Source organism: Centropristis striata, chromosome 18 (assembly GCF_030273125.1).
Source record: "Centropristis striata isolate RG_2023a ecotype Rhode Island chromosome 18, C.striata_1.0, whole genome shotgun sequence".
Lineage (NCBI taxonomy): Eukaryota > Metazoa > Chordata > Actinopteri > Perciformes > Serranidae > Centropristis > Centropristis striata.
This window is the reverse complement of record NC_081534.1, coordinates 21,610,785-21,624,985: the sequence shown is the minus strand read 5'-3', so window position 1 is coordinate 21,624,985 and position 14,201 is coordinate 21,610,785. Positions and strand designations below refer to the sequence as shown.

General features: G+C 39.1%; 1 protein-coding gene across 1 annotated transcript in view; it reads right to left on the bottom strand.

Annotated features, from left to right (window-relative positions):
* syne1a (spectrin repeat containing, nuclear envelope 1a) overlaps positions 1 to 14,201 on the bottom strand; it is a 169,426-nt gene that overhangs the window by 30,755 nt on the left and 124,470 nt on the right. Inside the window, exons 98-115 of the mRNA XM_059356191.1 lie at positions 12,076 to 12,267; positions 10,956 to 11,087; positions 10,684 to 10,784; positions 10,283 to 10,433; positions 9,976 to 10,104; positions 8,642 to 8,815; positions 8,350 to 8,565; positions 8,153 to 8,254; positions 7,398 to 7,517; positions 7,107 to 7,307; positions 6,167 to 6,340; positions 5,943 to 6,074; positions 4,917 to 5,113; positions 4,606 to 4,738; positions 3,880 to 4,062; positions 3,588 to 3,737; positions 244 to 420; positions 5 to 160 (exon numbers count right to left, since the gene is read on the bottom strand). Of these exons, the coding sequence (XP_059212174.1) occupies positions 5 to 160; positions 244 to 420; positions 3,588 to 3,737; positions 3,880 to 4,062; positions 4,606 to 4,738; positions 4,917 to 5,113; positions 5,943 to 6,074; positions 6,167 to 6,340; positions 7,107 to 7,307; positions 7,398 to 7,517; positions 8,153 to 8,254; positions 8,350 to 8,565; positions 8,642 to 8,815; positions 9,976 to 10,104; positions 10,283 to 10,433; positions 10,684 to 10,784; positions 10,956 to 11,087; positions 12,076 to 12,267 (2,820 nt within the window). The remainder of the gene's footprint in view (positions 1 to 4; positions 161 to 243; positions 421 to 3,587; positions 3,738 to 3,879; positions 4,063 to 4,605; positions 4,739 to 4,916; positions 5,114 to 5,942; positions 6,075 to 6,166; positions 6,341 to 7,106; positions 7,308 to 7,397; positions 7,518 to 8,152; positions 8,255 to 8,349; positions 8,566 to 8,641; positions 8,816 to 9,975; positions 10,105 to 10,282; positions 10,434 to 10,683; positions 10,785 to 10,955; positions 11,088 to 12,075; positions 12,268 to 14,201) is intronic.

Below are 14,201 nucleotides of genomic sequence, written 5' to 3'. Positions count from 1 at the left end.
GTACCTGACAGTCTTTAAGTGCATTCTGCACCGATGCTACGTCCTCTATCCTGTGTCTCTTCTTCAGTTTCTCCTCCTGTAGTGTCAGCCACGTTTTCAACGCCTGAACTCCATTTTCATGCTCCAACCAACCTTCCAAAAGTCCTTCCAAAAGCTGAATCTGAAAGACAAATAGAAGAACTCAGACATAGCAAATTGAAAATATAAGAAGAAAACAGTCAGGTGTATTTCTAGATTGATTACCTTTTCAGTGATGAGCCCCTGCAGTATCTGCCACCGTCTGTTCATCGCTCCCAGCTTCTCAGCAAAGTCTGTTTTGTCACTGCGCTTTCCCTCCACATCCTGGCTGCTGATCTGCAGCACCGACTGGTTTACGAAGTCCACAGTCAGCTGCTTACAGGTCAGATCTATGCGGAAACCCTGAGAAATACAAATGGGACGTGATGAGGGAGAGGGAATAAGAAGAAGGCCAGCGAACTTAGGGCTGTTGAAAGACCTTTTAACTAATAACATATCAAGCTCTGAGAGATAAAGGGCGAAAAGAAGACTAAGGGGGAAGATAAAGGTCTCTTTTGTTTAACATATGCACATTTTATTTTGTAATTTTTTAAATCTATTTTATTTGAAAATGTTCCATTTCTCTTTTTAATGTAGTAATTTTGTATAAAGTTCTCAAAATACAATCCTTTTATAATCTGTTTTATACTGTACCTATGAATGCAATTTAACATTTCTTTCCTATAAATGGAAATAAGCAACAATATACTGTGTGTATAGTCTTTGGCTCAATAAAGAATATTTTATTATAGTGGGGCGGATTAGCTCAATATTTTACAACAATCGTTCACTTTGTGATAAAAGCATGAAATTTGGTAGATGTGTTGGTGAATATGTTTCGAACAAATCTGGATATTGGGCCACCTCAAAAGCGCCCCCTAGTGGCCGTGGCAGGCATTTGTTATACAAATAAATCAATGATGAATAAAAACTGCCCTTTTAATAATACCAACTGGTGATGAATTGTATATTGTTGGAAAGCCTGATTAGTCACCTTTACAACGAGGTACAGCTTGTAAGGATAGTGCATTCATGGAATGGGCAACGGGGCTAAACGTGTGGGTAGCACCCCCCAAAAATGTGCATCCCCTGTGGGGCGGATTAGCTGAACAATCGTTCATTTTGTGATAAAAGCATCGAATTTGGTACACTCATTGCTGAATTTTTAGCCATTTTTAAAAATGGCCGCCGGTGGTTACTGGCGAGGAATGCTTTGCCTACCCTACAGCTGCTGTTTCATGTTTTCAGCACCACAAATATAATTTAGAGACATGTTAAAGTGACAAAAGCTTTATTACAGTCTCATAGAAAAGACAATATTGTATGACCTGCAACAATAAAAACAAAACACATTTAGACAGAGAAAAAAATCATACATTTTTAAAAATTCTACTAGGGTTACTTGTAGCAGGTACTCTCTGGCAAAATCCTTGTACTGAGGTGTGTGACTTAGTCAGGCGGCTTAGCCAAATAAAGGGGACACGCCGGACAAGAGCACCACATTTTTTCCACATATTCTCTATCATTATAGGTTTCAATTTTTAGTAGGAGCCACTTCATCAAGATTGCGGTGATGGCAGCCATATAAAGTCTATGAGAAATGCTATATCTTCCAAGCCACTCAGAAGGTCAATCTTGGTGTCAAAATATACATTTTCTGGGTCCAGGAATCATTTAAAGCTATTGAGAATATCACTAGATGATTATTTGATCCAATAGATATGTTCATTTTCACTCAGACTGGGCAACTCGCTTCAAGTGCTGCAGCAGGGAATCCTGAGTTGAAACTGTTTGGAATCAATGTTCACGGGAGAGTGTGGATTAGCTGCCATGTACACTGCTCAAAAAAAGTCAAGGGTACGCTTTCATCTCATGTCAGATCTTGATCAACAAATTATTTACAGTGAGTCATCCAGTGATATTCTCAATAGCTTTAAATGATTCTTTGACCCAGAAAATGTATATTTTGACACCAAGATTGACCTTCTAAGTGGCTTGGAAGATATATTGGTTCTCATAGACTTATGGCTTATATGGCTGCCATCTCCTATCTGCAATCTTGATGAAGTGGCTCCTACCAAAAGTTGAAACCTTTGGTGATAGAGAGCATGTGGAAAAATTTTGGTGCTTTTGTCCGGCGTGTCCCCTTTCTTCTCAAATCTGGTCCTAAGCCGCCTGACTAACTGTGATGGAGTTATAAAATACATTTAAAAAAATAAAAAAAGAACCACATGGGCAAAGGAGACATTACATATAGTGTGTGTGTGTGTGTGTGTGTGTGTGTGTGTGTGTGTGTGTGTGTGTGCAGAGAGGGATGTCCACATTCCACAGGACATAATTTAACAGTGTCTTATTAAGCTTTCACACCCAACAGCCACTGATACATGTTCCAAGCTAACTAGCTAGCTTAAGTACCTATTTTTGCTATCTTGCTAATTTACTTTTCCGCCAAGGCCCATGATGATTGTTTTTCTCTTTAGCCTTTATGATGTTCATAGCATATTTTATTCATAATTATAACAGGTGAAATACAATATTTAGACATACCTTGATGGACAGTCCACTGCACTGCTTGTCCCAGGAAGCAAATGCTAGCTAGCTCATTTGCTAGCTAGCTCGATGGCTAGCCCGATTGTGGTGGGGCAGGAAAAATAACTGAAACAGTGTCTAACTGTATTTTTGTTAATTTAATGTGTATTTACATTTTTTAATTTACGTTTGTATATTTAGTTTACATTTTTTAAATATTTTAAGAAATAATTTAAATATTTTTTGTAATTTTAACGAAGAAAATGACTGCTATGGCCACTAGGGGGCGAATTTGCGATGGCCTAATACACAGATTTGTTTGAAACATATCCACCAACACATCCACCAAATTGTGTGCTTCTATCACAAAATAAACAATTCTTGTGATTTATTGAGCTAATCCGCCCCACAGGGGATGCACATTTTTGGGGGGTGCTACCCACACGTTTAGCCCCGTTGCTCATTCCATGAATGCACGATCCTTACAAGCTGTACCTCGTTGTAAAGGTGACTAATCAGGCTTTCCAACAATATACAATTCATCACCAGTTGGTATTATTAAAAGGGCAGTTTTTATTCATCATTGATTTATTTGTATAACAAATGCCTGCCACGGCCACTAGGGGGCGCTTTTGAGGTGGCCCAATATCCACATTTGTTTGAAACATATTCACCAACACATCTACCAAATTTCATGCTTTTATCACAAAGTGAACGATTGTTCAGCTAATCCGCCCCACTATTAGTAGCGATATCTTTTGTAGTTTAACCAGAATTGTACAAATACTGAACTTTATTTTAATTTTATATTGTTATATTTAATGTTATATATTGTTATTGTTACCTATTTTGTTAATTGTTTTTCTTATATTATTCTATATTGTGTTTGTATTTGTAATTGTTTTTGTAACTTTGGAGCCATCTGGAACCAGAATTTCCTTCAGGATAAATAAAGTTTTATCTTATCTCTTTGGTTGTGGACAGAAATTAACGTTTTCTACCTTGTACTTCTGTAAGAAGTCCTGGACCACCACAGACCCTACAGCTCCCAGGATTCTGTCCAGGTCTTCCTGTATGATGTTCTCCATGAGAGAGATCCAGCTCATCAGCTCTGTGATGGCGTGCCGGGATGCCAGCTTCTCCATCTGTAACTATGGAACGAGAGCAGAGGGGTTACAGTCTTGGTAATGCTAATACTAATAAGTCCAGCAGGAAATAGCATCAAACATTATAATACAACTTAAAATAGGAGGATAAAACCTTTAAAGACACCATTAAAGAGTAACAGCTGACCTGGTGTAGCTTCTCTTGAACCACAGGAATACGAGTCAACAGCTCGGCCCACTGAGTGTCGATTTGGCCCAGCGCCGTCCTGAGACCAGCTGTATCTACTCTCTTTAATCGCAGAAGCTGGTTGCCTGTACTCAGTACAGATGAGCGCAAAGACGACTTAGCGTCCACCTCTTTGGAAAACTCCTACCAGAGACAAAAATGACAGTGAGATTAATTGGAATGTATCCACGCATTTTAAAAATTTCCATTTTCAGTGCCTTCTTCTTCTTCTGGCTGTGACAACAAAATCATACGAAACGAAAGGGTTATTTCTTTACATTTTAATGTTCATTTATCATTGGTGTAGGCCCAAAGCAATTTGTATTCTTCAGTTGTAAAAATGTGTCGCTTATATACGACATTAAAATTTTTTTAAATATTAAATATTAAATGTCAACTAAAATGGCACCTTAAAATGGCACCTTAGACTCAACTTTTGCCACTTTATTTAAATGTTGCCACCTTCATCTAGTTTTGAATTGCTGCATTCTGATAAAATCATATTAATAAATGCTTATTATTACCTGTTAGTAATGTTGGTAGGCTAGTTTAGGCTTAGTATGCTGTTTTATCTTAACTGTAAGGCTGAAAATAAGGTTTGTGGCTCCATTCTGACACAACAATGGCTCTTTTGTTAGTAAGGTTGCCGACCCCTTAATTAGCTGCTTATGTCAATACCAAACTAACCAGGAAGGCATAGAGGTGGTCTCTGACGGTCTCCAGCTCCTGAGGCACTGTCACTGACTGGGTTGTCCAGAACTCCAGCTGGTCCAGAGCCGACTGCAACCAGTGGCTCAACTCTGCTGACTCACTCTGGTATCTGAAATTTATACACAGGACAGAATGCAATATTTTATTTCCGACAGCTTCTGAAATATTAAGGGGATATTTATTTCTGTATTCAGCCTTCAGGTGTCAGAAAAAGGGCTGCTGACTCACATTGCTACATTATTGATTTGAGATTTGATTCCCAAAACAAACTCTATTTTGGGACTGACCTGCTCCAGTGTTTCAGCGTGGAGTCGAGGCGGTGCAGCTCCTTGTTGACCTTGGTGGTGGAGGAGAGCCAGTGTTCTCCCAGCTGGGTCAGCTGATTCTCCAAATCTGAGCAGCCGACAGACAGAAGAAGCCTCTTGCCCTCCTCCAGGACCTGGTACAGCTGTGGCTGATGCTCCGTCAGGCTGCCCTTCAGACGCTAGAGGACAGATGGATAACTGATTAATTAAAAATTAAGAGAAGCACCGATTGATCTGCGCTGGTTGAACTCCGGCTGGATGTCAGCTGATTAGCTCAAACTGGTGACAGTCTCATAAATTTGATTTTTGCCATTGAAAGTTGTGGTAATTCCTATCCATGAGTGAAGAAGACAATTTGTTAACACAAGCCCAAAATAAACCAAAAACAGGATATAATGCAATTGATTCACAAGAATTTAACCTGGTGCAGTTCTGGAGAAAATGTAGGTTATTCAATAGTTAATGTAACTGGATTTCAATTTAACATGAAAGAAAAGTTACACTAAACATTTGAATATCCTGTCAATTACAGGTACATCTCAATACGTTAGAATATTATGGAAAAGTCAACCAAGTATTGAGTGCATATAGATGGACATACTTTTCAGAGGCCAACATATTGGCCATATAAAACACATTTTGAGACACTGAATTTTTAGGTCTTCATTAAATGTAAGCAATAATCATTATAATTACAAGAAATTAAATAAATTAAGACATGAAATGTTTCATTCTGTGTGTAATGGATCTATATAATGTGTCATTTCCACTTTTTGAATTGAATTACTGACATAAATAAACTTTTCTATGATATTCTAATTTATTGAGATGCACCTGTATACTTCTTAGAAATAAATAAAATCAGAATCAGCAAAAATCGGCCAGTCAGACTTTCAGAAATGTAATGTTCTATCAATAATGCTTGACTACAGCTTTTTAGTCATATTTATCTATTTTTATGATTTACTTGTGCATCTATGTGTCTCCAGTCTGTATAAATGTCCTCACCTGGAAGAGGCCGATCCTTTCAACGAGTCTTTCGTCTGTCTCCTCTACCAGGCCGACGGTGGGGATGCTACACTCCACAGCCTCCAGCTGTCTGCACAGAGCCTGGTAGTCTTCCACAAGCTTGCTCCATGACTGTTGAAGAGTGGAAGAAGAAGAGAGTGGCTGAGTTATTTTATTCAACTTTACTGTATTGTTCATATTTGCTAAAACATTCTCGCTCCTACCTCCAGTATGCCCTCCAGCTCCACTCCCCTCCTGTGAGCCTGTTTGAGCACACTGTGGGCTAAGGCCATGGTCTCCTCCAGGACCTGGCTCTCCCTCTGAGCCACCAGACCAGACACTTTACTGTAGAACGTCAGGGTAAGGATCATGTGGCACTCCAGACCCTGAAAAAACTCCTGTATTTACAGAAAACAGTTGAAATGCATTGTTAGAGAAGAAAGAATTTCTAAATGAACATCAATCATGCTGTCCCTGTTAGGGATGGGGCTTTGGAAGAAACCTGCCAACTTGATTATCTATAACGTTAACGATCAAGTAATCAATTAATTACTGCCTGCATACATGGCCAAAACAAAAGATATATATACAGTACTATGCAAAAGCCTGTTTTGATAATGGATGCTTTTATTTTGAAAGGACGAAAAAGAAACTTCCTGTCAACTAACTCAAGTGAGATTAAACTGTAAAGATAACGTCAGGGAGTTCAATGTTTTCTGTTTTAGCCCCCGAAGAGGCATGAGGTTAGTTTTCACAGTAATCTTCCATATTGAAGTGTGTTTTGTGTTTAAATAAGTTTCGGATTAAATTAAACCTAGTAATTCCTGCTAGCAAGGATTGATACAGTAAGCTAGTTTTGCTCCAATTAATACTTTTGTATTTCTGTGTGTTTTATAATTGTTATCGCAACTTTCAGTTTGCAAACTGTAGCTTTATTCAACTTAATTCTCAGCTCATTAGCTTATTAACATACAGCCGCAGAACTGAACACTCGGAAGGTGTTTCAGTTCAGTGAGTACTGATACACAGTCATAGATAAAATAAAAAAATAAAAAAGCACAGATTGATTAAAAATTCCACGTCATCGACCAAATTATTAACGACCATTACTCCATCATCAATTAATTATTCCCATCCCTAATCCCTGTTTACAACCCTCCTTACTTTGTGTTTGTCCAGTAACATCTGGACCTCTATGACAGACGCCACTGTCATCTTCTGATCAGCTGCCATCTTGTCCTGAGCGGTGTCCACCAGGTCTGTGAGGTCATGAAGTGCAGCTTCATACTGAGCCTTGAGGGACAAACCGTGGTTCAGGCTGCTGCGTCGGGAGCCCACCATCAGCACCAGCTCCTCATATGCATCCTACACAAAACATGTCAATAAGGAAGCATTTTAGTGCCGGGAAGTTAGGACCATAGGATTAAAAAAAGAGCACCACTGAGAACTTGTTACCTGTAGTTTGAGAAGTTCCTGGTTGGCCATTTGGTCAGACCTGAGTCCTTCTGATCTCGTCTTTAGCTCAGTCACTCTCTGCTCAAACTCTCTCAGACTGTCCTCCACCTCTGATAATGCCTACAAAAGATGCAACACATTTAATCAACCCTCCTGTTATGTTGCGGGTCAAATTGACCCATTTCAAAGTTTAAAAATGTAGAAAAAAAACTATTTTTTCCATGATGAAACTTCTTCTGCTTGGCTTAATAAGTGTCAACATCAACATATAAGATGAAAATGGTTGATTCACATATTTGAAACCCCTGAACAGAAGAGGTGTGTCGTGTTAATTTATCAACATTACTCCATAACAAGAAAAAATTAAAAATGTAAAATAAAATTTAATTTAAAAAATCAATGTCATGTAGAACCACTGTATTTTATATATAGGTCTTTCCAGTTTACATAAAAAAAGTTTTAATGTGCTTTTTTTTTAAATGAAAAACAAGTTAATTATCCTCATTGAACCATGATCTGTGGGAGGTAAAGAAAACCTTTGCACTAAATATTGATTGAAATGGTTAGTAATGGATAATTAATAATGACATTTTGGTTTCTGACACTTTTGGATAATTAAACATGCCCGGATCAAATTGACCCACGAACAGTATTGTTGTTCCTGAGAAATGAACATAACAGGAGGGTTAAAACATCTGCAGGCGACTGCAAGTTCACTGCACCTGTGGGGTTTTGTATATTTTATTTGCATCTACCTCTATCTGTTTGGAGGCAGGTCTGTCCACAGTTCCCGCCATCTTCTGCAGCAGCATGTGTTTACTTTCACTCAGAGCGGTGAACAGCATCCTGAGTTCATTCTGGCAAGGACAACAGAAACAATGTTCAAGCTTCCTAATCACTAAAAAAAATGCTAAAAAATGAGGCTGGTAGTCTGACAGCCCTGCTACTGTACCTGGAAGTTTGAGTGTTCCTGCAGCCTGTCTCTCATGGCGTCACAGTGTTGGTCCAGGGTGGAGTCCAGCAGCCCCATCCTCTCCTGCAGGCCCTCCAGCGTGTCCTCCATCAGGGCTTGCTCGTCTCCTCCACACAGCCGGCCTGCTCCTCCACCCAGGAGGTCTCTGCACTGGTTCACCTCCCTGCTCATCCCCTTCAGCTGTTTATTCAGACCCTGAACAGAAGAGCCGAGGTCAGCAACATAACAAGTGTTGTGTTGTCTGTCAGAACACTACAAGCATCTTTAATACCTCTAGATTAGTAAGCTGTGTCTCTGTATCGTCAGACAGCAGCACAGGACCAGAGAGCAGCTGATTCTCAGCAGCATCCAGCCAGCAGGAGGCTGCTGAAACTGCAGCGTACAGGTCCTGCTGAACTGTTGTCTCTCCGAAAGATGCTACCATTTTCCTGTCACCACCCGCCGTCTGTGAGCAAGAAGGAAGAATATTTAGCTGTCAGTATAAAATGTTCTGGTTTTGTATTAAAGAACCGTTCATAGTAGAAAACAATCAGTAATGACAGATTAACCCTCTGAACCCCACAATCCAGCAGATGTTTGAAAGACATGTTTAAAAAATATTTATATATATATTTTTAACATTATTTTTTGGCATTTTTCCTACTTTATTAGATAGTGACAGATAGAAAGGGGGAGACAGAGGGGAAGACATGTGGCAAAGGGACCTCAAGCCAGATTCTAAAAAATCTTTAAAAAAAAACCATCAAGGTCATTGGCTGTCATAGGTAAAGCACGAGCATCTACTGTGCAGACCTGGGACGCTCTTATCGGTTCTCTTTCTGACATAACATTGTTTGCTCGTATATAAGGTGTTCCTGCGAATATATATATATATATATATATATATATATATATATATGAATATATATATATATATATATATGAATATATATATATATATTCATATATACATACATATATATATATACATACATATATATATACATACATATATATATATATATATATATATATATATATTCATATATATATATATATTCATTATATTAAAAATGTTTCATTGAAAATTTGGTAAAAAATGAATTGCACTAACTAACCAGATCCTGTCAAAAAAAACAAAACATTAAATTCTGCGCTTCTCAGCTCAACTGTGAAGGTGTGAATGACTCAGCTAAGATCAACAGTCACATGAAGAAAAAAATCTGTGAGCATGCAGTATGTTTACAGAGCAGTGAGGAGAGAACAAGAATAACTGTGAAGTTGTAAACTGTAAAAAGTCAAGATTTAGAGCATGTGGAGCCACAACTTTTTTTTCCCAATATTGGCAACACTTTTGGGGACTTGGAAAAATGTTGTATAAATAGATGTAAAATAAACTATCAAATAAATGTAACTTGTGTTATTTCTTTTTCAATGATTTATGGTATTTTAAGTCTGTCATAGCAGCACTAAGCCCTTTTTTACTTATCCCTACTTCGAGGCATGATTCTGCTGTTTCCTCAGAGGTGCAGGTCTGATGTAGTGCAGTGAAAAATTAGGCTAGAGTGATAACATGTGATAGGAGCAAAACACGGGTTAAAATGAGGTTGAAAAACCGTCCCTCACCTCATTGGCGATTCTTTCCAGAGTCTGACTGCAGCTCTCAAACAAAGCTCTGGGAGAGCGAGAGTCCTGGCTGGCAGACACGCCTCTGAACACCATGCTGGGGCTGGACAGACGAGACCGGTGCAGGACCTGCACACAAAAGTGAAAAATGAGACTTAAGGGACAAATGAAGGTCAGAAACACAACAATGAAGGTGTGAAATTACATCAGAGGAAGAAAAAGTACCACCAGAATGCAACACCCTCGTGAGGTTAAGATATCTCAAAACAAATTAAACACCCCATGATGTACTGTGTGTCATGTGTACCGGGCTTAGTTGATCCTGTTCCAGGGAGTTGAGGGAGAGCTGCAGCTTTGTGCTCTGATCCTTATTCAGGTTTTCCCAACGCTGTCTCATCTGCTCCAAAGGCGACAAGGTGTCAGACTCCAGCAACACTCCTCCTGGGATGGACACCTCACTGTGGGAAAGAGAGTAGTGAGTCATCTTAAGAGACTTATATCTTTTTTTCCCATGAGTGTTATTTTACCAGCAAGTTCTAATGTAATTAAATGCTTACCCAGCGTATTCGAATAAACACATACAAACAAATAAATAACACCAAAACAGTAATAACAGAAGCTCCTCATTATAGAATTAATGTGTGGCAAAGAAATTCTGTGGAAAGGATTTACAAAGTGTGAGAATAACAGAGAGAGGATAAAAAGTACCTGTCTCCGTTGGGTGTTGTTTGCTGGCTGAGTAACTCCTCTCCAACACTGGCTACAGACTGGAGCAACCTCCTCTGTTCAGCTACTTGCTCCTGCAGCTCCTGGGAGGTCAACAAACAGCATTAAGGCCATAAAATGTCAGAGTCTTATCATGCAGAACAAGTGACTTGTTCTGCACAATAGCACTAACCTAATCAAACTGACGTGCACAAAACATGACAGGCAAAAGTTAAGTGGGCAAATAGAAACTTTGCAAAAGTTCGGCTTCTTACCCTCTGTCGAAGAAGGTTGTCGTGGTGCTGCTGCGTGCGTGTGGATCTGGCCTGGGAGAGCCAATCCTGGACGTTAGGACTCTGAGACAGAGTTGAGTCAGGCTCACTGTCCTCCTGCTCCTGCAATGAACCCTGGGAGAAAAACAGAGGGACTTCAATACTTAATTAAATGCTCAAAAATGTAAACAGGAGAGAGGACGGGGAAAAATATTTTCTCTCTGAAGAAGAGGGTGGTACAGTTTGTGAAGAACAGAAAAGGGAATACACATAGAAATACATTTAGAGTACAACAGACACTGAACTGTTTGCCATTGTAATTTAACTAGAAAAACTAAAATTGACTATAAAAAGATCATACAGAAGTTAGCATGCATCAATGGTCACAGTTCTTTGCAAGGGCAATGATACAGATAAAAAATACCCGCTGCTCTGACCATACTGCTATGTTAACTTGACTGGGAATGTCTGTTCTACTCTCAATTTTAATGGAAGGTTAAGTCCTATAATAAAAATAAATATATCTACATTGTCATACATATGTCATACATATCAGTTGAGATTGCTGCCAGCATTTCAAATAGACCCATAAGACAAATAATCTGTTTGTAGTCTCCCCATGTGTTGTAGAGTGACTTTTATGAATGAATGAACATCATTATTCACTAAAAGAGAACACTAATGAAGGGATTTCTTATAGTAAAAATGATTTTCTATGGAAATTCTGAGGTTTAAGAAGAAATTGAGCTGTTATTTTTCCAAAGGGGACAAAGACAAAATGTGGTGTCATCAGAAACACACCTGCTGCAGTACATTTAGTGTTAGCATGTGATGAGGTAGCATCCTTTTGTCTGTTGTTTGAGGCCCATTGTGAGACACACTGGCTGTTGTTGTTCCATAGTGGAAAACAGAGGACTTTTTATGAAGAAGCATGACGTGACCTTTAGTATTTGCACAATACTACCATTGATACTGTTACACAGTGTCACATAATGCAGCACTGCACCACAAAAATGACACAGAGGCAGGAAAGAAGAAACATGTGGGAAATGGAAATATGTGTGGGAATGCAGAGGGGAACTGAGGGAGAAAGCGGCAGACCACACATGACCTCTGACCTCACCTGTATGCCGACTTGTTTGTCCTGCAGCATCTGCTGCAGCTCCATCAGGCTGTCTTTGAGCGAGTGCAGTTTGAAGGTGAGCTGCTCCGCCTCTCCTTTGGTCTCGGCCCGACCCTCCAACAGCAAGCTCTCGCTGTGGACGGACAGCTCGGACAGATATGACACCTTCTGCTCGATCTCAAACAGCATATTCTGCAAAGGAGAGAGTTACAGCTGATTATAAACAAACTACAACCTCAAATCTTAAAAGTAATGACTTCATAAACCAGACTGTTTACAGTAAACTGCCTAAAGAGTCACTCATGTGGTAAAACACAACTAAAATCTTTTCTGTAGTTATTATAAATATGCCTCCATCTTTGTGCAGCAGTTATAATTAACTCCGCCACAGGTTCTACATGCTAAACACATTCTCCACTGGTTTGCCTCTATATTTCAGAGAGCAAGCAAACATTTTTAGCAATGATTACTTTTGACTCTTCATCACCAGTTGTGCCCAGTAAAACCAAAAGGTGATGTGTTTCTTCATTTTTTTTAATTCTTGCACAAGAAAGAAACATTTTTACAGTAAATCCAGTGGAATATATTTGAAAATCTTGAGATGCAAGTGGGTAAAAAAAAAATCATATTATTGTATTGTATCATATATTGTTATTATAAAATTCTCCCCGAGGAACAAAAATAAAGTTTTGCTGGGTTCATTTTTTCACAACAATAAACAATTACAAAATGTTCCTGACAAAATTGAATAAATAAAAAAAAATATTTGCTGAAATTTTGAGGACCTTGAAAATGTAATTGCAGTACCTTTAAAAAAACATTTTTTACCTGTTATTTTTTTCCATTATTTCTCACACTATTTTTCAAGCTTTCTCTGTTTCCCAACAACATATCCCGCTCACTCAAACATTCCCTAATGAAAAGGAAAAGGAGACCCTCCCTTTCCACATCCAGACTATGTGTGAAAAGTGGTGAAATTGTATGGAAGAAGGGGGGATACAACATTAATCCCCCTCTTTCACACGAGGATACAAGGGTCCTTGACAGAGATGGAGAGGTAAATCTCCACAGAGAATTTTTCTCGACAATACAGAGCGCTGCCATATAACAAGAAAAGCCTCTTTATGGTATTCTCACTCAGATTTCTCTCTTTTAATGTTTTGCTTTGACTAACACAGCTACAAGATACGCTGGAGATTGCTATATAGGGTGATACAATGTGTAGCAGAGAAGTTTGAGCTCAGCAAAGTATTTGATTAAGCACCGACCCATGAGGGGCTGCGGTTAAGTGGTTTCTGAGCGGCTTACAGTGTGATGATTTTCTTGTAGTCTGAGTGTTTAAATGAGCAGGCTGTGGTTGTTTAGTGAGTGGTTTACAGCGTTAAAACAACCAGAAAAATTGAGGTGGAAAAATGACAAAAAAATACAGTATGTTACTATTGTAATGCAGAAACCTGATTCTTCTTTTCATTCCTTGTTTTTTACTGCTCCCTGCTTGCCTGACTTCTCTTTCGTCCCCGTCCTTCAGCACTACTGCTCACTTCATCTCTCACATCCTTTCTCACATCTTGCCCTTTCTATTGGATAATTACTGTAATAATCTACAACGCAGACAGTTTTTACCCCCTGGAGATCAGGATCCGGACCTTTAGACCTGAGCTCCGCGGGGGCCATATGTGAGCTATAATCAGCTTACTGTCTCGCAGCTGCTACAAACACGGACCCTTTAAACACTGATTTCCTTCGACTGAACAACAGAACTGACATTATTATGGCTGAGAAGCCAATTATGGTGCAGTCCTGGTATTGAAGAGTTCAATTTATATGCACCCACAAAAAAAGCTGTCAAGACAGAGCACTGTTTTAGGCTGTGTACGACCTCAACTAACTAATTTAAAATGAATACTTCAAGGTTCAAACACATAAAAGCTTCTGTGCTAAAAGCTCAGTGACAGAACTGAATGGAAGTGTGATTGTGGATCAGTAACCACTGCTACCATTTAGCCATGAATGCTAATTAGGTGTTACTGTTGCAATAGGATGAGTGGTGGGACACTCAACACTATAGGCTGATGGAGGAATGTTTGAGTTGAATGAGTGTGATCACAGGGTGAGAGCCTGATCCT